The sequence below is a fragment of the Zingiber officinale genome, chromosome 6A (assembly GCF_018446385.1).
Source record: "Zingiber officinale cultivar Zhangliang chromosome 6A, Zo_v1.1, whole genome shotgun sequence".
Lineage (NCBI taxonomy): Eukaryota > Viridiplantae > Streptophyta > Magnoliopsida > Zingiberales > Zingiberaceae > Zingiber > Zingiber officinale.
The window spans coordinates 141,386,520-141,411,193 of NC_055997.1; the positions used below are offsets into that span (position 1 = coordinate 141,386,520).

At 37.9% G+C, this 24,674-nt stretch overlaps 1 protein-coding gene across 1 annotated transcript; it reads right to left on the reverse strand.

The window, feature by feature from the left end:
* Positions 1-14,588: 14,588 nt before the first annotated feature.
* On the reverse strand, positions 14,589-17,006 carry LOC121998381 (serine carboxypeptidase-like 27). The gene is made up of 9 exons (XM_042553298.1): positions 16,521-17,006; positions 16,325-16,420; positions 16,142-16,234; positions 15,984-16,069; positions 15,652-15,912; positions 15,437-15,564; positions 15,249-15,344; positions 15,068-15,173; positions 14,589-14,994 (listed from the first exon to the last, which is right to left on the reverse strand). The coding sequence occupies exons 1-9, from the start codon at positions 16,903-16,905 to the stop codon at positions 14,851-14,853; spliced, it is 1,395 nt and encodes a 464-aa protein (XP_042409232.1). The 5' UTR covers positions 16,906-17,006; the 3' UTR covers positions 14,589-14,850.
* Between the last annotated feature and the right edge of the window lie 7,668 nt (positions 17,007-24,674).

Sequence of the window (24,674 nt, forward strand, 5' to 3'; positions counted from 1 at the left end):
GTTATAATGAATTATTTGACGTTCCTCCAAGTCCATGACCATTAGATGCCAATGATCATCTTGGTTATGTAGAGGACAAAAAATATATCTATTGTCCTTGTCGTCATCAGTTTTTACAGTTTGTTTCAATGCATCCACGTGCATCATTCCGAACAAGTCCTATGTAAATAATAGAGCTATTTAGGTGACTGCATCCAATATATATTGTAAACAATTTACAATGAGATAAGGGACATACTCGGAATCCAACCCCACAAAATATGGATGGGTGGTATGGTGAGTTAGAGTGTTTGGCTTCATTAGCAAGAATATTCCAATAAACATTTATACAATCCCCATTGGTATATTGCGTCCAATCAAATATTGTCATAAAAGATTGCATATCTAAAGAGAAAATATCATTTGTCCATATTGGTTGCACCATCACCCTACACACAAGGATACAATCAATGGTATTTAATAAATTAAAAATATAAAAAATATCATTAAACTCCAATAATAATCCTTCGTTGACATGTGGATTAAACATTTAGGTTGGCAACTACGTTACCTTAACTGACTGAGCTTCAATAATGCATCAGCTATCACATCATCTTAACTCTTTTTAAAAAATGTCTTCGCTTGCTGAGATAATTAAAATAATACTATGTCATTAAGGATTATAAAATAACAACTTACCTACTCTCGACCGTACCTTCAATATTTTGGTTTTGACCTTGTTAAGTTCATGACATTGTGTTTCTAGCTGTGATGAACTTGTATTTTCTGTCTTTGATGGTGCAGGAGCATCTGGTTCGACAGTAAGAACAAGCTGTTTGCCTTTTTTTTTGGTGTATTCGGATATCAACCTTCTCTAGGTTCTCTTTCTTTTGGAGCCTACCCGAAAATTAGTTGGAATTATAGGCAGATTAGGGTCTATGCCTTCTGATGCAGGGTCTATGTCTTCTGATGCTGTTGGCTCTCGTGATATGCTTTGTATGACTTGTTGGAGCTCTTTAATCTTATTTTCGGCATCGGCGATGATTTTGTCTTTTACATTTAAAATTCTGTTATCCACGTCAGAATTTATAGTGTCAGCCTTGGTGCCACTCGTATCCCGTTCCTTACGCAGATCACTTATTTGTTGATCCTTTTCTTTAAGCATAGCTCCCATATCAGCAATCACAATATCCTTTGCTGCTACTAGACTATTCTTTTCTTCTATCACTAGTGCCAGGTTTTTATTAGCTTCCTCCAAACTTTGAGAAGCTTTATGTAATTCTTGCTTTAAACTCTCAATTTTGTTATCCTTTTCCTTGCACAAAATACAATCTACCGTATCGTCACACTGCAGTAGACCTTCTTCGGCTTGATGTAAAGATCCTTGGCCAACCAACTCAAGATACTCAATTGGCTGAGGTCGGTTTGGTAGTAAATCCAACTCTGATTCTGTCGGAATTAAATCTACTAAAATTTTATCTGCAGTTACACGGTCTATCATTTTTTTTTACTGTGTCAACATGATAGTTAGGCCACCTCCATCGTAGTATTCTTGGCAATTTTTCTGGATGGTCTGGATCAATAATGCTGATGTGCTCACACACCCATACCTACATTATGATTATAAAAATAATTCATAATCTTTACAAATATCGTGATATATATGTAATCGGACTTACAGCTAAAATATTTGGAAATCCCTTGAGCAAGGGAGCCTTAGGCGTTGCATCAGCAACCTGTGGTTTTGGTCTTAATGTAAGCTCCAATCCAATGGAGTCTAATTGTTGAGCCATGAAACTGTATACAGCATTGCACCAGTTAAACCTAGCTAAGTTGTCAAAATCATCTACACGGTCAATTAGGGAGAGCACAGGTATTCTGAGAACACTGCTATTCCCACAAAACAGAACAGTTGTAAAAAAATACAGGATATACAGCTGACAGTACAGCTTGTCATTTGATCTCGACTTCCTAATCAGTTTCTCTAAATGTCTGGTAAAACAATCTGATTCTCGGAAAAACTCCATGTACAGTGCGCTTGAAGCCTCATTTAAATCGAGACGAACTATATCTCCATTGTCGGGTAGGCCAAGAATCAGTCCCACATCTACCTTTGTAAAATTGAGCTTCTTCCCATGGAAGATAAAGTTTTTTTCCTCATGATCCCAGTTATCAAACATATTTTGTACCTGAGCTCTTATAAAAGAACTATCAGGGAGGTCGAGGATCCACGAAAAAGGTGTGCCTCGAATCTTCTGTTCTTGTTCTGCAGTCGGGTTAACAGAAGAGATAAACTTTCTGAAGTGGCAAATGGTACTTTTCCAGTTCATTCTTTTAGTTCTTCCTCTGTTGACATAACTTTGATAATTTGGTCGATCAGCACTCACACATGTCGAGGCTTCTTTTGTTGCCATTGCGAACCTAGCTACTGTATAACCACACCCAGAAAAACAACTCTTAGTTCCCGTAATAACGACTACGCTCTTATTCTAACACACCCACACAAACCCTAGGTTAAACGGTTATAAAAAGCATAACTAAATGAGCAACCGACCTATGTACGAAAATGATTCTTGAACGCCGGTGAAGGTAGAGTCACGCCTCGACCGGAGCTGCGTAGAATAGCTTCGAGAAGAAGATGACGACCGAAGCAGGAGAGTGTGCGCTTTTGCAGATTGAAACTTGGGCCTGATATCCCATTATTTTATTTTAAATTTAATCGACTCAATTTATGTGTAAGATTATTTATTATTATTTTGAAATAATACTCTTTAATATCAGGCCCACGTTGGGCCTGATATGCACTCATATCAGGCCCACGTTGGGCCTGATATCCAAGCATATCAGGCCCAACGGAGGCTGTTTTTATATTTTTTTCTCAGCACCTATAGATATTTAAATAATGATTTTCCAACAGATTTGGAGTCCTTGAAACTCTAGAATACCACTAGAGCTAAAATGGGTCCAATCAGAGGTGTCTAGGTCCATCAGTGGGTTTTGACCAAAACCCACTGATGGCCCTCCCCTACTTGAATTTACATGAAATCAAGTCCCCTGTGAAGGTCTTGGTGGGGAGATGGTATATATGGTGTCAAACATAATTTATACACCATGGATTAGAAAGTATGGCTCCGTGCCAGTTGCCACTTATTCTACTTATGACCATGCTATAGACTTAAACCCTATGGTAGCACCTTCTAATTTTATTTTATTTTTTATTTTTTCATAAGGAGCATGGTAACACATTTTGAGTTTATAGAAAGGGGGAGATAGTATAAATTTATAAGAAATGATACCATACCAAGGCCACTTTGGGCCTGATATGGTCTCATATCAGGCCCACGTTGGGCCTGATATTCACTCATATCAGGCCCAACGGAGGCTGATTGTATTTAAAATTTTTCCCAGCACCTATAGATATTTAAATAATGATTTGCCAACAGATTTGGAGTCCTTGCAACTCTAGAATACCACTATAACTAAAATGAGTCTAATCAGAGGTGTCTAGGTCCATCAGTGGGTTTTGACCAAAATCTACTGATGGCCCTCCCCTACTTGGATTTACATGAAATCAAGTCCCCTGTGAAGGTCTTGGTGGGGAGATGGTATATATGATGTCAAACATAATTTATACACCATGGATTAGGACGTATGACTCCGTGCCAGTTGCCACTTATGGCCATGCTATATACTTAAACCCTATGGTAGCACCTTCTAATTTTATTTTATTTTTTATTTTTTCATAAGGAGCATGGTAGCACATTTTGAGTTTATAGAAAGGGGGAGATAGTATAAATTTATAAGAAATGATACCATACCAATGCCACTTTGGCCCTGATATGGTCTCATAACAGGCCCACGTTGGACCTGATATGCACTCATATCAGGCCCACGTTGGGCCTGATATCCAAGCATATCAGGCCCAACGAAGGCTGTTTTTATATTATTTTTTCCCAGCACCTATAGATATTTAAATAATGATTTTCCAGCAGATTTGGAGTCCTTGAAACTCCAGAATACCACTAGAGCTGAAATGGGTCCAATCAGAGGTGTCTAGGTCCATCAGTGGGTTTTGACCAAAACCCACTAATGACCCTCCCCTACTTGGATTTACATGAAATCAAGTCCCCTGTGAAGGTCTTGGTGGGGAGATGGTATATATGGTGTCAAACATAATTTATACACCATGGATTAGGAAGTATGGCTCCATGCCAGTTGCCACTTATTCCACTTATGGCCATGCTATAGACTTAAACCCTATGGTAGCACCTTCTAATTTTATTTTATTTTTTATTTTTTCATAATGAGCATGGTAGCACATTTTGAGTTTATAGAAAGAGAGAGATAGTATAAATTTATAAGAAAGGATACCATACCAATGCCACTTTAGGCCTGATATGGTCTCATATCAGGCCCACATTGGGCCTAATATGCACTCATATCAGGCTCACGTTGGGCCTGATATCTACTCATATCAGGCCCAACGGAAGCTGATTGTATTTTAATTTTTTTCCCAACACCTATAGATATTTAAATAATGATTTGCCAGCAGATTTGGAGTCCTTACAACTCCAGAATACCACTAGAACTAAAATGGGTCAAATCAGAGGTGTCTAGGTCCATCAGTAGGTTTTGACCAAAACCCACTGATGGCCCTCCCCTACTTGGATTTACATGAAATAAAGTCTCATGTGAAGGTATTGGTGGGGAGATGGTATATATGGTGTCAAACATAATTTATACACCATGGATTAGAAGGTATGGCTCTGTGCAGTTGGCACGGAACAGTGCACAGCTTTTCTTTTCTACCCTATGGAAGGTGACTTTTAAAATTGATCTTTTTTTATTTTTTTGATCAGGCCCCTGTTAGAATGTTTGGAGTTTATATTAGGGGGAGATAGAATAATGCTTGATTAAATGATACTCATATCAGGCCCACGTTAGGCCTGATATGCACTCATATCAGACCCACGTTGGGCCTGATATCCACTCATATCAGGCCCAACGGAGGCTGATTGTATTTTAATTTTTTCCCATCACCTATAGATATTTAAATAATAATTTGCCAGCAGATTTGGAGTCCTTACAACTCCAGAATACCACTAGAACTAAAATGGGTCCAATTAGAGGTGTCTAGGTCCATCAGTGGGTTTTGACCAAAACCCACTGATGGCCCTCCCTACTTGGATTTACATGAAATAAAGTTCCCTGTGAAGGTATTGGTGGGGAGATGGTATATATGGTGTCAAACAAAATTTATACATCATGGATTAGAAGGTATGGCTCCGTGCCAGTTGGCACGGAACAGTGCACAGCTTTTCTTTTCTACCCTATGGAAAGTGACTTTTAAAATTGATCTTTTTTTATTTTTTTGATCAGACCCCTGTTAGAATGTTTGGAGTTTATATTAGGGGGAGATAGAATAATGCTTTATTAAATGATACTCATATCAGGCCCACGTTGGGCCTAATATGCACTTATATCAGGCCCACATTAGGCCTGATATCCAAGCATATCAGGCCCAACGAAGGCTGATTTTATATTATTTTTTCCCAGCACCTATAGATATTTAAATAATGATTTGCCAGTAGATTTGGAGTCCTTGCAACTCCAGAATACCACTAGAGCTGAAATGGATCCAATCAGAGGTGTCAAGGTCCATCAGTGGGTTTTGACCAAAACCCACTGATGGCCCTCCCCTACTTAGATTTACATGAAATCAAGTCCCCTGTGAAGGTCTACCTGGGAAGATGGTATATCTGGTGTCAAAATATATTTATACTCCATTTCAATGACCGAGAACTGTTGTCCTATCTTATTTTGCAAGGATTACTACAATTCCTTTGTGCGAGTTTTAACACATCTATATTTCACTACATATTTACGTGACTTTGAAATTACAAACCCCTTCCTGTTGAATAGAAATGTATCGCAATTTTATTTGACACAATGGAGATATGGTGTGAAGTATTATTTCTGCCTTGCAGGTGATGGTTTTACATTTCTCATACCTACCATAACACTGTAACACAAACTAAATACTCCATAAACCTATATAACAGAAACATCACTTTTAACAACTGTTCTTACAAATCTATTTATGTACTTCATACAAAACATATGGCTCAACCACTTCAATTTACAATTCAGTCAAGAACCAGGGGTTGGCGGCATTCTACAGGTCCTCCGATTATGGCCCAGTTGTTTGCACCTGCTGCATTTGATTTTTACCTTCCCATTATGTTTCGACTCGATCCTTGCCTTCTTTCGCCTACCAGGCTGCACAAGGCTACGGGGACATAGCACTATAATGTTGTTGACTCCCCTAGGCCAAAATTCCTTGCTTCGACAAGGGTAAATACGATCCATGTATGTCGTTTTCCAATTATGTGAATGAAAATAATGCTCACAATATGGGAGTGTATCCATGTTCCGGTGAATTATGACGATATTTGCATGTGAGCAAGGCAATCCTGAAATTTAAGACTCCCCACAGTTATAATATTTTCTCTCCAAATCAACAATGTATGAAACACCCCATGTCTCTACTTCCATTTCGGATTGAGAGTAGGGGTGGACTTTATATCGTCTAGCTTTCTCCCTCCTTGATTGCATTTCTTTGGTAGCATGAGATGTCAACGCAACATACCATTTCGACGCTTCCTCCTTACGGTTAAAGAACCATTGAGCTATCTTTCTTCTGGTATTATCAATTAACCTGTTTATCGGAAGTTCACGCGTCTCCTTGAACAAAGCATTTAAACTCTCTACACAATTGATGGTTAGCATTGTGTACCTTCTGCCACTAAAGTGTGCATTAGCCCATCTTTTAGGGTCAATGTTCTGAAGCCACTTATGAGCATCTGGATGTTTTTCAAGCATGGACTGCATTATGAGATCATATTGTAGTGTTGTGTTTGCTCGAGCAGCTGCCCAAAACAACCCTAAACCTGACCTACTGCCAGTGTCTGTTACCATATTGCAAGACATGTGGTGGCAACAAAAAGCATGATGGGCAGTAGGGTAGACTTTCCTAACTGCTGCTGTAATGCCACGATGTCTATCTGATACTATACTCATTGACTCTGGATCAACATTAAAGAATCTCTTCGTATGATCCAGAAACCACTCCCATGCAGACCCACATTCAACTTCAGCGATTCCAAAGGCTACTGGGAGGACATTGTCATTAACATCTATTGATGTAGCCATCAACAACACACCCGGATATTTGCCTCTTAGGTGTGTGGCATCAATTCCAATTAATTTACGAAGATAAGACATGAATACTCTTCTACAAGCTCCAAACCCCCAAAAACAGTGTTGGAACTGATTATCCCCATTCCTATGTAGTGTCACATAGGTTTCAGGATCTCTGACTCTTAACTCACGCAGATATAGTGGAAGATCTCTATATGCTTGATCATAATCTCCAACAACTTTCTTCATCGCTTTCTCTCGAGCTATGTAAGCTTTTCTGTAGGATATGGTCACTCCGAACCTGGCTTTTATATCTGCTATAATCATACTTGTCTTGTATTGTTCACTAGCAAGAAATTGCTCTTCAACAAAAGAAGTTACAAAGGATGAAGAGCATGCTTGATGATCAGCACTTTCCCTAATGGTGCCACATTGGTGTTCCTTTATATATTTCGTAACAATGAACTCGACATCCCCCCTGGCAACTACTCTCCACTTACACGGTTGATTGAAGCAGACAGCTTTTACTTTATTTTTTCGAGTGTCAACTGGGTTATATCTCATCTGTTTAACCATGGCATGCTTCACAAGTTCATTCTTGAACTCTTGTCGAGACGGAAATATCTGTCCTACAAAAAATTCATGCTGATCTGTTGCCTCTTCAATTGGCCTTTGAAGCAATTGAGAATTTAGAATATATGGATCATCAGCTATTGGGAACTCTTCCTCTAAGTCACTGTACTGCTCTTGAGATATTTCATATTGTTCAATTTGCATATCATCAGCAAAGAATTCTTGTACATCTGTATTGCATTGCATTTCCTCTCCATTTCGATTATAATACCCTTCCTCCTCACTCCAAGTAGGCTCATAGTAATCAACAAGTGTTGCACACGGGTTCAGAACCTCATCTTCTTGAATACTAGCTTCTTCATTTAGATCAAATGTGAAATTACAGCTTGTATTTCTATTTGTGTTATGCACACAACTATACTGTGAAGATGATGGAATATTTGTTCTGGATACTTCTTCTACATTATCTACATGTCCAATGCTAGAATTTGCATCAAGAGTATTCCATATCTCAGATAGAATTTCGTCAGTTATATGATCATCCCTGATAAATAAATTACAAACTATTTTAGTAAATTTGCAACTACATAATCTATTTCTGTAGTTAAATTGTAATTTTGCTCAAACTAGGAAGGGTCTAATGTAAAATCAAAGTTTTAACCACATAACACGTTATCGATATCAGGCCCAAGGTGGGCCTGATATCTATGATATCAGGCTCCTTTTGAAGCAGATACTTCTTGTAAACTAGGACCACTACTAACTAAACCCTAAACCATAAATAAATAATTTTTAGCCAAACTTAACTATCAACGTCAAAAACTAACATGACTTAAATCGATTAAGTCTTCTATTACATCATAATTCAGGTGTTGTTGAATATTATTCCCCACACAACCAAAATTAACCATAAAAACACTTTTTGCTGCCACCATTCCCACCAATAGTGTAATTTTTATTTACCTTCACTACCCTAATTTACAGTAAAAAAATTAATACATACATGTCTAAATCTTTGAATGTGTGCTTCTACTAATTTCCCTCTTACAAGAAGTTTGTCCTTCTCGGTTGACGTCTTTAACTTAATTTGTCCTTGGTCTCCTCTAGCAACTCTTACGCAATTATGTCATAAACCTAACTGGTTTATTACAATCCCGCCAACCACCACGAGCAGTAATGGCAAGCGCAGGGTTCATATTTCTTTTTTCTTTCAAGTTTATAACACCACACAGAGGGATGGAGGGAGAGAGACAGTGAGAAGACGTGCATCCGAACCACAAATTATTTTTCAATTCTAATTTCGGCATGGATGCTTGGAAAAATGTGTTTGAAAAAGGCGGTTGCCAGGTTATCCAGAGGGGTAATCTGGGAATTGATTTTGGTAAACTCCGCCTTTTGGTAAATACAAAACCGTGATGCACTTTTTGATAAATACATTAAACCTAGTACGCCTTTTGGTAAATTGCCGTTATAGTTATGGTCCCATAGAAGTTTTTCACGTGCCTTCAAGGTAAATTAGAAAGTACATATAGCGGCCAGTTCAGAAGTTCAGTATTATTTAATTACGCATCCTATTCAAAGAAAAAATTCCTATAAATATATTATAGCGGGTGATCTCATCCGGAAGCTGAGTCAGATGAAGGCTGGCTGTGTTGTACCCACGGTTGAAGAAAAGTCGTTGCGAAGTCTGGTCGATCTAGCACCTGCCGGAAGGGCTTATGCGGGCGGATGACGGGGGATAGTGACGAGGATGATGACGCGAGAGCCCTGCGCACACTCAGACAAGCCGCCTCTGCGTTAGAGACCAAAAACCAGGGAAAAAGTCTTCGGGCCAGGCCCTCCGACGTTCAAGTCAATTACTTTTTCCCCAGAAGCACAGTGAAAGGACGAAAAGTAAAAGACGAGAATGAAAATAACGAGTGAACGTACCTGCATAGAGACAAAGCCTCCCTTTTTATATGACAGTAGATGCTTCTGGAGTTTGACGGGTGTCAGGAAATGTCGAGTGTCAGACTTTGTCTGGCGGTGAATGACACATGTGTTAGAGTGTATACTAAAAGTCTAGCTTTTGTATAAACATTTATTTAGAAATAAAGAATCACAGTGGCTAATATCTACATTTATTTGTTAAATGTAATTTGTTCAATTAATTTATAAGTAGACAATATGGTGTGTGGTGTCACACACAGAAGATCATGTTGTCAGTTCTTTATAAATTATAAACAGTTGATCGCGACTAAGATGGAAAGGAACAAACCGTTGAAGTAGGCGTAGTGTAATTAAGTATTAGTTTATCTTAACTAATAAATTACACTGATACACTCCAAGTGTATTGAGTAGGACCATTTTAGGTAAGTTCTTTTTGTACTGACTTTATAAAAGAACTACACCTTAGTTGTTATGGAAGTGTGTGCTCTTAATCCTAATATAATAACAAACACATATATTTAGTATTTATTTATTTGACTTATCAATGGGTGAGATTTAACTCGATAAGTCAATAAGCCCGATAAGTTAGGAAATGATATTAATTATAGTGTGTGTTGTTGATTATAGAAGGAAGTTGTGTCCTAGTTATCTAGGTTGAGAATGTCCCCAAGAGGAGCTCATAAGGATTGTCATGTTAAACCCTACAGGTGGACTTAGTCCGACATGACAATGAAGTTGAGTGGTACTGCTCTTGGAGCTAGATATTAATTAAGTAAGTTGTCAGTAACTTACTTAATTAGTGGGCATTCGTAATTTTAAACACATGGATATTAACACACTCATGATAAGAAGGAGACCATAATGTAATTTGGGATTAGTGCAGTAGTGCGATAATAACTTTCTAGTGGAATGAGTTATTATCGATGAATTTGAGTTGTGTATTCGGGGTGAACACGAGATACTCAAGCTCATCGGAAGACCAAAATCAATTTCTCCTCTAGGTCTCTGTCGTAGCCTCATTAAACCCTCAAGTCCATCCAAAGAAAGGTCTATCTTGAGTCCAAGAAGGGGGTCGGCCCATTGCTTGGTGACCAAGCAATGGCCAGCCACATCTCCTCTCAAGAGGGTCGGGCCTATGCTTGGTGTCCAAGCATAGGAAGGGTCGGCCACAATATTTCAAATAGGAAGGGGTGTTTTGAATTTTTAAAATCTTCTCTTTATAGAAAACTACAAGTTTTAAAAGAGAGATTTAAAATTTAAAAAAAATTCTTATTTGAATTAGGCCATATGTTTTAAAAGAAAATTTAAAAGTTTTAAAACTTTCCTTTTTTAACCATCCTCATGGTTTTAGAAAAATGAATAGAAGTTTTAAAATTTAAATTTTTGTAAACATGTTAAAAAAGGAAATTTTTAGAAGAGAAGTTTTAAATTTTAAAACATGGTTTTAATTTTTTAAAACTTTCCTTTTTAACATCCACTTTAGGAAATTAAAAGAAAGCTTGTAAAATTTTATAAGAGTTTATAAAATTTTTACAAAAGATATTTTTTTCCTTCCTTATAGGGGTCGGCCACCCTTGCTTGGTGCCCAAGCAAGGTGCCGACCAATAGGATTAAATCATCATCCAATCAAATTAAAACTAATCTATGATTGGTGATTGATTCAATCAAAAGGAAAGAAAAGGAAAAAGGGAAAACGTGAGGAAGATTTTAATTTTTGTAAAAAGTTTTTCCTTATTTGCCTTGTGCAAGTATTATAAAAGAAGGGGAGGAGAGACTTCATGAGTTAATGAATTCTTTTTCTCTCTTCTCTCTAGTCTCCTCCTTAGGGCCGGCCCCTAGCTCTTTATCATGCTAGGGTCGGCCACATGTTGCTTGTGGTTCTTTTAAGTGGCCGAATACAAGGAGGAGAAGGAGAAGAAGAAGAAGAAGAAGGAGACATCTAATTCTAGTCTCTTGCTTGTGTTTTCTCATGATGGTCGGATCTCTCCCCTTCCCTTTCCCTTGCTCTCTTTAGTTCCTAAATTGGTGGTGGTGGCCGAATTTTAGAGGAGGAAGAAGAAAGCTTTTTGGGTGGTGTTCATCTTGGAGGATCGTCACCCACACGACATCCAAGGCGAGGCGAGGAATATGGCAGAAGATCTCGAGGTCATTAATATACAAAGAGAAGGTATAATTAGCAATTGTTTTCCGCATCATGCTAGTTATTTCTTTTTGTAAGAATTCCAAACACAAGAGGCATTAGATCTAGTTTTTCGAGTTTGTGTTTTCTTTGTTTTTCAAATTTGTGATTCGATTGTTCTTTTTGGTTAACTTAGAGTTATTTAAGGAAATTAAATATTAGCTTTCCTTAAAAGACTTTGTCTAGGCGGTGATGGTTGCTCCCATATCCAAGAAGGCCACGTGCCTCGCCATGCAGTCCTGGAAGCTAATTTTGGAAATTAATATTTAATGGAATTAATAACATAAGTGGATTTGAATCAATAGTGTTAAGTTCCATTTGCGATTCAAATCTAAACCATTAAGAACAGATAAGTTAAGTTTGGAATCAATGATGTTAAGTTTCGTCTGTGATTCCTAATTTAATTTCTAAAGAACACAATATGTTATTTAAGGAAAGGTTCGACACTTGTACAAAATATTTGTACAGTGAAACCGGTACGTTTTCCTAGGACTAACCAACAATATGGCATCTTTCTATAGGTCTGAGGAGGAATCATAGGGTAACGAGCCACAGACCGTTAGCATATTCCCTGACAGGTGGTGATTATTCTCTGACGGGTTGTTATGATTCTCTGGCTTGATTGTCGTGTAGCGCTTATCCGCTCTGGTCTGTCAACCGTAGACTGGGTCTTCGTACCTGTAAATCCTGACCTGTAGGCCCAGACCTGCATTCACTAGCACAACTCCCAGTTTGTGTTTGTTGTCCCGCGAATCCAGATCTGTACGTCCTGCCCTACATTTATTTTTTGGTCTATCTCAGTAGATTCAGAGCTGCACCTACTGCCTGTACGTCCCGCCCTATATTTGCTATTTGGCCTATCTCCGTAGATCCATACCTGCGCTTACCGCTCTGCCAATCGAGGCCTTTGCTTGTCGTTCCTTAAATCTCATTCGTATGCACGGCTCTGTTTCATATCTTACCCCGACCTATAAGTCTTCATCCACACAACCTGACCCGTACTTCTCTGGTCCGTGTATTCTGTCCTGCGTATCTTGTCCTGTAGATCCCGGCTTGTAAGCCCTATTCCACATCTCGATCGATATGTCTTTGGTCCGCATATCCTACTCTGTGATCCTTAGTTTGCCTATCACGACCTATACGTTCTGGTCCATATATATCTTGTTCCACCCATTCATAAGTCCTGCCCTGTAATCCTTGGTTTGCATATCCCGACCTGTACGCTCTATTTCGTGTATCTTGTTCCGCCAGTCCGTAAGTCCTATCATGTAATTCTTGGCTTGCATATTCCGACCTGTACACTCTAATCCATGTATCTTGTTCTGCCAGTCCGCAAGTCCTGCCCTGCAATCCTTGGCTTGCATATTCCGACCTGTACGCTCTGGTCTGTGTCTCTTGTTCCGCCAGTTCGTAAGTCCTGCCCTGTAATCCTTGGTTTGCATATCCCGACCTATACACTCTGGTTCGTGTATCTTGTTCCGCCAGTCCGTAAGTCCTGCCCTGTAATCCTTGGCTTGCATATTCCGACCTATATGCTCTGGTCCGTGCCTCTTGTTCCGCCAGTCCGTAAGTCCTGCCCTGTAATCCTTGGTTTGCATATTCCGACATGTACGCTCTGGTCCGTGTCTCTTGTTCCGCCAGTCCGTAAGTCCTGCCCTGTAGTCCTTGGCTTCCGAGTTCCTACTCGACACGTAGGCCTAACTCCGAAATGACACTTGTGCCCGACTAGGACCATCCTATAACCTGGCCCTTTGAACTCCATGTAGGTCGGACTTTTGACCTCCACGTAAGCCGGACTTTTGACCACCATATAGGCTTGACTTTTGACCACCACGTGAGCTTGACTTTTGACTGTCCCGTGGGCTTGACTTCTGACCGCCACGTGAGCTTGACTTTTGACTGTCCTATGGGCTTGACTTTTGACCGCCCCGTTGGCTTGACTTCCCACCATGCCAGCTATCTGACCCCGTGATCATGCGTCATATCAGCGGGGATCAAACTATAAATATCTGGATGATAATTTAAATATCCTACTGAGACACTATAGGCCTGGGACAAAACTGTATTCCCTCGTGAACCTGTAATACATTAACACATTGAAATATATCTTTTCATGTGATTTGCCTATCGGATAAATACATAACATTATACACAGTTAAGTTTCAAAATATTCGTCTTATTTGAAATTAAAATTATGGTCATTTCTTTTTAACTAGCACCTTATTTTAGTAAAATTCGAACTGATTAATTCTAGGGGATTTATAAAAAAAAAAATTTATCGGCTATTAAGATAAATTTAAAAGTACTCACAACAACAAGAACAACAACAACTCAGCAGCCAACCTCCCTGATTTATCATTCAGGAGGAAAATTGAGGTTGATCATAGTTAAAACTATGTGGAGGTGCTTTTTTTCTACCTCTATGTTACAAATTCAACTCCATTCACAAATTTAGACGACTAGCAATTGAGGTTTGAAAGCTCAAATAGAGCTAAGATTTACTATTTCAAATGCTTTTGAACAAGGACATTCTGCAAGCCATTATTCCAAGCAAATTATATGCTTATGTTGCTTTTGCAACAGCCACAATTTGAGCATGTCTGAGAGATATGATTTCGGATTTCCTTAGATGGAAGACACGAGAGGAAAAGCTAAAGTGACATATGAAGCTCCACATGCAATTCGCCCATCATTTGATGCTGCTTTTAATTTTTGTTAAACAACTTAATGATCAATGACAATTGCTAATTTATTTCCATGAATTATAAATGCAGAAATCCATCTGTTTATCAGCATCCTATTTATTCAAGGCAGCCTTGAATTACATGTTACACACTATAATGACTGCGAAAAAAATTTGAAAAATAACAACAATTATATATATAATCAATTATATATATATATATGAAGCTTTGTGAGGAGAAGAACCTTATGCACTAAGAATCAGCTTCATCTTTTTATTCCATTTTTCTTTCTTTCTTTTTTTCTGGTTAACTTTCCGGCATTGGCTTGTTTTTCAGGAAATGCCTGAAGAGTATCAGAGCTTGCCGGGGACGATGAAGAGGAACCTCATGTCCGGCTCCGGTTACTGTCACCAAGGTCAGTCCTCCATAGATTTGACTCCATCCTCCAACCTAAGAAATTGGCACAAAAGTCTTACTTGTACATGATTCAAGTAGGATAAGGGAAAGGATTACTGTGACTAACCTTTCCATGGTCATACCAAGGGTACCAATTCTTAACAGTCTTCAATTTGAGGGCATCAATGGAGTATCTTGTCGCGGTCAACGGAACCACAGAATCTGTATCTCCACTGCCAAACAAGGTTTTGTTCAGCCAAAATCAGATACAAAACAGCTTTAAATGGTCCTTAAAGTTCCAAGTGTACCTGAAAACCCATATCTTTAAGCCAGCTGAAATGAGTTCCTGATAAATAGGAAGCATGGATTTAGGTGCATCTCCCCAGTTGTTTCCTACAGTGTCACTGATATGCATCGAAAAGGCAATCAGTTTAGCTTCGGAACTGAAGCATACTTTCATAACTATAGAGCTTAAGATCATCTGAAGGGGAGGAACCTGCATGTGTCCCAAAGGTATGGTATTCCTGTTGTGTTGGCATGAAGTGCCTTTTGGACCTCAGGATGGTTGTAGTACATCTTCGAGTACCTTTCAGTGCAAGGATCGTATGCTCTGGACATCCAAGGCTGGGTGAATGAAAACAATTTAGGAGGATGTCATTCACAAGATCGGATTCGATAGAACGATAGGTAAGTTCGACGCGAAATACTCACATAATGGCCTCTTAGTTTGCGCCTAAGAGATCCAGTATCATTGCAAGGAAGAGTGTAGATGCTATAAGGGTCAATGTTCCCCATTTCAGCATCGGCTGTTTCAAGGGCCTGCGTACATGCACCTGAAGGGTGTTCAGAAACTTCGTTATCGCAGTGGATTCTTAGAATTCTATAAGTCGAGTCGGAGATCAAGCCGTGAGTCCACCAGTACTCAAAGGTTCCCACATAGTCATGGTAGTCATCAGTAACTGCATTGCCCACCTGCATATAGAGTCCAAGCGCTGTCAGTCACAAAACAAGGGGCAATTTAGCAGATCACTTGCAGATCTCACCAAGAATCCTTTGAAGTTGATTGCAGGATTCTGGATTCCGATGTTCTTTTCGTAAACTAGCTGAGATAGTTGAGGAACATAATGCCCTGAAATTTAAGAAATGGTCAATTCTGGCGGACAATGGAGCAGTTTGGAAGGGGAGATGGATCGTGGAGTACCTGCATAACTCTCTCCGGCGATGTAGAATTCTCTCTGCTTATATTGAGGAAACCTCTCGAACCAATTCACGAGAAAATTGTATGCGTCCACGGCTAATTAAGAACACGATGCGGAGGTATTGGTCTCCAATTTGGGAGGAAAAGAGGTCGTTTTGGAAGAATAAAAATGGGCAGAGAAGTAACCTGTTCTGTGGTCGCCGGAGGTGATGAGATCCGACGAGGTATTCGTGTAGGAAAATCCGACGCCCGCCGGCGAGTCCAAGAACAGCACATTCGCCACTGCGAGCACCAAGAATTGGTCAAGAACAGGCGCGAAGGAGGCATTTTTACCTCAAGGAGGCATAAAAATCGAATATTGGAGCGGCGGAGGAAGCCTCACCTCTGTTCCAGGCGTGGGGGTTGAGGTAAAGCGTCATCCCGTCGGAGTGGATCCGGAAGGGGCCTAGCTCCTCGGAGGCGCCGTAGGCGACGGAGGAGCACCCCGGGCCGCCGTTGAGCCAGAGGACCAGCGGCGCGGGCTGCGCGGAGGCCGGCGCCTCGACGAGCCAGTAGAAGAGCGCGCGGCCAGCGGAGGCGTTGACGGTGACGTAGCCGGCGTACTGGGCGAAGTCAACGTGAGGCTGGCCGGGCAGGCGTCCGATTCTGTCCCGCTCCTGCTGCGCCACCGGAGGCACAGCCACGGCCGCCGCCGCCGCCGCCGCCAGCAGCAGCAGCGGAAAGCAAATACGGGAGGGACGCAACAAGTACCTGGAGGCGAACTCCATTAGCCTTTATGCCTCCCTGTACCAGAGAGAAAGAGAGAGAGAGTACTGACTGTCAACTGAGAAGGGAGAGAAGAAGGAAATCCAGGAATGGTTGGCGAATGGAAATCGGAAAGCGAAGAGACATAAATAATATTAAATAAACTTAAAATAACCGCGTCCTCTGTGAATTTAGTTAGAAAGATACCTTTTTTTAATCTTTTGTTGTTTCTTACAGACTGGACAATGTTTTGACAAAGTTTACCATTCAATTCAGCATATGAACCCCAAAAAAAAACCCAGTGAATCATCCCCAAAAAAAAAAAAAAATCCTTGAGTTTTACATTCAAAGGGACCTGCACAGAATCTCTGTCCCTTCTAGTGTACTTAAAGTTTGAAATTTATTCACTTCGTTCACATATTTTGATGAATTTTTTAGAAAAAAAAATTAAAATTTGATTATTTTTTTTTATAATCATCGAGATTGTGATCTGCTACCACATGCATTAAATCTACCGAGGTTGACGATAAAATTCAGTAACTTTATTAATTATGGTATATAGATATTATTACAAGTCTAAAATAGAAAAATATATAAATAATTAGGAAATAAATAAGTATATCATAATAATAATTAATTTTTAATAATTAGAAAATAAATAAGTATCGTAATTAATAATTAGAAAATAAATAAATATTTTCTAATAATAATTATTCATAATAACTAGTAAACAAATAAGTATATCTTAATAATAATTAATTTCTAATAATTAGGAAACAAATAAGTATTTTATAATTAATAATTAGAAAGTGAATAAATATTTTCTAATAATAATTATTCATAATAACTAGTAAACAAATAAGTATTTTCTAATAATAATTATTTTCTAATACGTCATCTCAAGATGGTGTACCAAAAATGACATCAATCTTGTTACAAATAACTTACAACTGAGGTCGAAAAAGCGACTTGGTAAGTGTATCAGCCAATTGATTCTCGACAGGAATATGAGTAACTCGTAGTTCGGAGGCCTGCATCAGATCATGAACAAAGTGATAATCAATAACTAGATGCTTCATCCGAGAGTGAAAAATAGGATTAGTCGAAAGATAGGTGCACCCAAATTATCAATGAAGAGCACAGTAGGCGTGGTAACCGGAAGAAGTAGGTCTATCAAAAGTGACTTAATCCATTGGATCTCATATGTCACAGAGGCAATAACGCGATATTCAGTCTCAGTCGAAGAGCGCGCAACAGTGTGTTATTTGGTAGATTTCCAAGAAACCATATTAGCACCCAGAAAAATAACAAATGCACCCATAAAACACCGATCATCTGGATCTCTTTCCCAGTCCGCATCGGAGAAACCATGAAGAGTAATAGGTGTATCCGTAAGAATATGAATGTTAAGATCCCTAGTACCATTAAGATACCGAAGTAGACGCTTTACAACGTCCCTGTGCGTCTCTGAATGAGCATACATAAACTGTGAAAGCTTGTTGATTGCAAAGGAAATATCAGGACAAGTCATACGAAGATGTTGTAAACCCCCAACCATTTGTCAAAACTTAGTCGGATCAAAAAATGAAGACTCATCATACAAAGTAAAACGAGAGCCAGCAACAATAGGAATGAAGACCGGCTTGGAGTCAAGCATGTTCAGTGACATACTTTTGTTGAGATAAGAGAAGACCATTTGAGATTGGACGGACCTCAACACTGCAAAAGAAGGAAAGAGCCTCAAGATCTTTAATCGTAAATTTTGTATAAAATTTACATACTATGACACAACAAAAAAAGCATCATTCCTTGTAATGATTAAATCATCAACATATACAAGAAAATAGATAACAATACCATTCTGAAAATAAATAAATAAGGAGATGTTAATCCGAGATGTGACAAAGCCAAGAGAGACCAAGAAAGCGCGAAGTTCTAAATACCAGGCGTGCGAAGCCTATTTCAGGCCATAAAGTGTCTTAAGCAAATGACATACATGATCCAAAAACTCAGCAAAAAATAGAAAATTTTCATTTAGTACGTAAAATAGTAGATTAATTTTTGAAACATTAAATTAATTGTTTATTATATAAATTTAAAAAAAATGATTATCTTTAATTCCTCTTAATATTTTTAGATGTGAAATTTTTACGGTCAGCAAATCTCAAACGTACACTTTTTAAAATTTGAGGTTTCGATTTATTTACATAATTAAATGTTTTTAAAAATAATAATTAATTCAAAATTAAATACAATTGAGATATTAAATTTTATAAAAAAATAAATTTAAATTTAAATTAATAAAGTTTTTAATAATGTTTAAAGATTAAATCATTTATATTTTATTAATTTTTAAAAATATTATCAAAACATTAATATATAATTTTATTAGTAATTTTACTTCTAAAAAATTAGAATATAGATATAATATTTATTTTTATAAAAATATAAATATTTCTTAAAAATTATCTAGTGCATCTGACAGAGTTGAAACTAAGTGGCAGATAATATACACTAAATTTAGATCACAACCCTCGTAGATTTAGATACTTGGACTTTTAAAAATGAATCGGTGCATCTGGATAGATATATGGATATCCGAATGTATGAGGATCGTCCAAAAATATACAGAATTATCCAATTAATTTTGAAAATAGACCGTCTTCTTATATCGTTATCTATCGAATAAATTCAATCCAGGACTTATCCGTTAAACTCAATGTCCAAAATATTCGTCTTTACTGTAAACGTGTGTGTTGTTTTAAAATATGTCTTGATATTATATCTTGGTGGCCTTTTAATGATTTTTTTATGATCAAATTGGTAAATAAAACGATTATTCTATTTATGATGCTCTAATTAGAGTTCAGCAATATCTTTATTTCTGTATTTTAAATGCTAAAATGTTATTAATATGATTATAAAAATGTTTTATCAAATATTTTTGTGCTCAAAATTTCTTATTCACTATAGTAGAGTTATCGATCAATATATCTTTAAAAATTTTAGAACTATAAACCCCAAAAATAGTCGGAATAAGATGTGCCCTTAATAATTTTTTTTATATATATAATATAATATAATATAATTTTCAAAGTTGTTTTCGTTACATTAATATTATATTTGTATATACAGACATATATAATAATGTAATGAAAACAACCTTAAAAGCATCTCCATTCACCAATTGAATTAGATATAAGAAATTTGATTAAAATTATGTTTGAATTGTCCAAAAGAAAAATAAATAAGTAAAAATATATTATATTTTCAACGTTCCCGGATTGGCACGATTGTATCATGTAACCGAGTTAGACCTACGTCAATTTTTGACAGATATAAATACTATTTTTGATTATCTCGTGTTGAATAAAATAATATGTTGTCGGAACTGAATTTAAAATTATACAGAATTTAAATTCAACTTACAATAGAGATGACCTGAGCAGATAATCTCCAGCTGCCAGCAATGATTGATTTCTACCAAGTGATGAAAGCAGTTTGCACAGTGTTGACAAAACGTGCGTGCTGATCGGTCGAACAACACGAGCGGGCGCAGCAGATCAGAAAGGCAAACCGGGCAGTAAGACCGACCAGACGGGTAGACAGGTATGGTGAGAGGTAAGTCGGGCGATCTGGTGTCAGGCAGAGCAGACCGCCCAAGCGAGAGGCAGACTGGGCGGACCGACAGGTCTGGCGAAAGGCAGACCGGGCGAGTAGACAAGTCTGGCGTGAGGCAGACAGGTCTGGCGAAAGGCAGACCGGGCGAGCAGACAGGTCTGGTGAAAGACAGACCGAGCGAGCAAACAGGTCTGGCGAAAGGCAGATCGGGCAAGTAGATAGGTTTACCGGGAGAACTGACCGAGGCCTGCGACTGACGTAGTTTCCTTGAAACAAATTCACCCCATCTCCGGCTGTGCTTCGAGGCCTGCGACTGACCAAGCTCAAGCTTCGGAATATTCGACTCGTTAGCTCGTGAACACATTCGTTAAGCTCATGAATCAACTTTTAAATAAAAAATAATAGTTTTGATATTAAATTTATAGATTTTACACTCTAGGATGAATATAGATAAATATATTAAATTTATTTATAGAATAAAATTATAAATTTTAATAAGAATATTATAATTTTTTCTAAATATATAATTTAGTTTTTAATGAATATTTAAATTTATAATTTATATTTATTAAATTCGTTTAGGCTTAATAAAAGCTCGAATAAGTTTGTGAGCCATAAATATATTTGTTAAATAAATCTAGAGTTCGGTTCGATTATAAACAAGTCAAGCTCAAACATTCAAGAGTTCAGCTTGACTGGGCTTGATTACACCCCTAAGCCCTGCAATACTAGACCAGACATTTAAAGTTTGAAACTTAACTATGACGTACTATGGGTAGGGGTGCAAATAAGTCGAGTCGTTCGCGAGCGGCTCGGTTAAAGCTTGACTCGAGCTCGAACTTGACTGAGCTCAAGTCGAGCTTGAGCCGGCTCGTTTAACATTCGAGCCGAGCTCGACCTCATTTAACACTGGCTCGAGAGCTCATCGAGCTTGGCTAAAACTCAATATTCTTATATGTAAAATAATTATTACTTTAAAATAATTTTATAAGTTGGCAAGGTATTTGTGGTTAGATTGTTTAATTGGATTGCTAGAGGTTGAAGGTTCAAATTCCAATTTTCACAATTTGTTTTTTCATTAAAATTCATTTTCGAGCCTAGCTCGAGTCGATCATTATATTGGTCGAGCTTAAATTCTGAAACTCACTCGAGCTCGAGCCGAGCCTCTTCAATTTTCTCAAGCTCGGCTCAATTCATTTGCAGTCCTAATTGTGAGAGATTAATTGGTAGTGGATCAAAGAACACTAGTGGTCATAATGGACTTTTATGTATGTTTGTTAGTGCAATTGATCTCTGGTCAAAATTGATCAAACTCGAGTTAACTTGAGTTGAGATTCGATGTTCGATTATTATATTAGTTGGTCGATACATCAAGTAGGTCAAAGTTTCATTTGTAGCCGCTACCATATAAATCTTGTTGAACAAGATAGGGTTCCTTCATAGTGTTAAGGCATATGGTGTTATCATATTAGGTATTGTGATCAAAATTTGGTACATTGTATGTCTTGATCTCCTTTGCCACCTGCACTAATAGCACTGAGTAATTATTAAAATTCCTTCGACCCCCAGTCATCTATCCTGCCCAGCATTAACCGTGATTTACTCCCTCTGAAATTTTGTGAGGCCGGGGTCAGGGGGTCGCTAGGGTGGCGGTTCCATCTTTTGCCACTGAGTAATTATTAAAAAATATATTTGATGGCAGTTATGTAATTTTACAAGTAACATTAGGGGGGAGCGATTAAAAAATAATAAAAAGGACGTACGCTGATAATTTTTTTTTAAAAAAAACGTGTTTTAAATTTTTGTCCAATTTTTTACGAGCTGGACGAAATTCACAGCTGGTTTTAGTTTTGTTATTTTAATTAGTAAAAGGTTCGCTTCGATGATTAACTATTGTTTTGATCGCTAAAAGGAATCAAATCGATCGATCACTAATGTATTTTTTAACAAATATTTTGACCATTTTAATGGTCTTTTTTAGGAACAAAATAGTAAATTTAGATCATCATTGTGATCATAATCCTCATAAAAATTATTAATGCGCTTACGTTTTTTATTTCAGCAACTAAAAGGTGATCAAGACGACCAATAAACAAGATACTTTAGTGGTTAGTTGCTTTGATGTATTTTTAATGGTCAAAATTAGTAATATAAGATTATTAGATCTTCTAGTCGGTAATCTCTTATCCCTTCCATAATTTACATATCTGATAAAAATTTAATTAAAATTAAATGATTACGGATCATTTTACTCACCTTATTCTCAAAGTCTATTAATACTCATAGCTCATCTTGTTTTTTAGTTTGAATTACTGTAAAATTTTATGTATTTTTTTAATGTGTGGCGCAGCAATAAAACATTTAAGACAATAAATAATAGAATCTCAAAGTGTGTATAATTTATCCTTTGAATTTATTTGGTAAACAAACCAGGGAGGAAATATGTGTTTCGATGATTTCTTTTATGATCAAAATGGTAAATAAAATAAGTATTCTATATATTTATGATGCCATATGTAACGCCCGAAAATTCTCAAATTATTTTTAGAAATATTATTTTATTTTTCTGGAATTTTAGAATATTCTTACGGAATTTTTCGAGTAGCGGAAGTAGCAAAAATAATTAGATAAGCAAAATGGTTTACGCGGGAATCGAACCCGGGACCTCTCGGGTCCGCTAAACCTTTAGTTAGCCTTAGTAACCGGTGAATCCAGCAGGGCCGTGCTGAAAGAAAGAGGAACAATTATATTTATATTAGAGTTGGGTTCGATAATCCACTTAATATAAATAGAGGAGTTAGGTTGGGTTTGGGTTATTTTAGAATTTGGTTCGGCACAATTCCTCTCCTTCAAACCCTCACGTCGAACACCTCTCTTCTCCTTCCTTCTCTCGGCGCCAACACCCAAGCACGCCTAGGGTTTCATCCTTAGGGCCAAAGGAGGGCCTCCCGGTGACATCTTCGATACGAGGACGTTCCCCTCCGCGAGAAGAACGCGTGGACGCGAGCGAATCGTCGAGAAGTCGTCTCCATCGGGATTTCTAGCGATTAGATTTGTAAGAAATCTAGCACACAAGGTAAGAAACCCCTCACCTGCAGTATAATAGCTTTCGTGTGTTATTTTTTTTATGTATTAGATTAGTTTTAGTGGATATTGTCAATATATAGGGTGTATCTAATTCTTCTCACAGACATAGGGATTGGTGAGCATCTCTAGATGGGCCGGACGCGTTTTCCCTCTTCAGATAGAGGTTCTAGACGTCGTCGGGTGCCTAGAGATGGTCTCCCTAATAGAGAGGAGAGTCAGAATACATCAAATGCTTGACAAAATGCCTAGCACAGCCTTATGATACAATAGGCATTCATTTAGCTCAGTTAAATGCCATAGCACACGATAATTAGCATACTCAGTTTTTATTTCAGTTTATATGGATTAGATATCCAATGGGTGGGCTCCCATAGTCGCCTCTAGGTTCAGATAACCTAGTTTCAGCAAAACAGTATTAGCTATTTCAGTATTTTACTTTCAGCGGCACTGTACTGGATTAGATATCCATTGGGCTGGACTCCCACAGTCATCCCTAGGTTTAGATAACCTAGTAAACCCTACTAGATTCGGAACTTGCAATCCCGGGTCCAGTTAGGGATGCGCGCACTACAGTTGCCAGGGCCCTACAGCAGCATGTTTATTATTTTCACTTATTATGTATTAGTTTTCAAATCTTTATCAGATAGATAAGCGAATTCGGAACAGTTTCAGTTTCAGCTTAGTATTAGCCTAGATCAGTTTGTATCAGTTAGCTCCTTCTGTTGATACATATGATAACTACATAATTAGTTTGTATGCTATGCCATGATTAGTTCAGTATGCCATGTTTATATGATTGTATGTCATGCCATGCTAGCATGTTCAGTATGTTTTCAAGTAGCATGATTTCAAATCATAATTGCATCGTATGCACGTTTTTGTGAGGCAGATGGTTTCTTACTAAGCTTTTTAGCTTACAGATACTACTTTTCTTATACTGCAGAAAAAGGTAAAGGAAAAGTGGACCAGTAGCGGAGGCTGGAGGGCAATGCGATGGGGATGTGTGTGGAAGGAACTGGAATAAAGATCCTAGGGATCTAGCTTTATCTTATGTTTCTGTTAGTTGGCAAGTTATCAGTTTAGA

Bases quoted from the DNA above. Each gene is read 5' to 3' on its own strand.
- LOC121998381 (XM_042553298.1), bottom strand. From the start codon at position 16,905: ATGGAGTTCGCCTCCAGGTACTTGTTGCGTCCCTCCCGTATTTGCTTT. The intron at 15,345-15,436 runs GTTCCTCCCCTT...GATGCATATCAG, and splicing joins TACCTTTGGGACACATGCAG to TGACACTGTAGGAAACAACT. The intron at 14,995-15,067 runs GTTAGTCACAGT...CCAATTTCTTAG, and splicing joins CTTGGTATGACCATGGAAAG to GTTGGAGGATGGAGTCAAAT.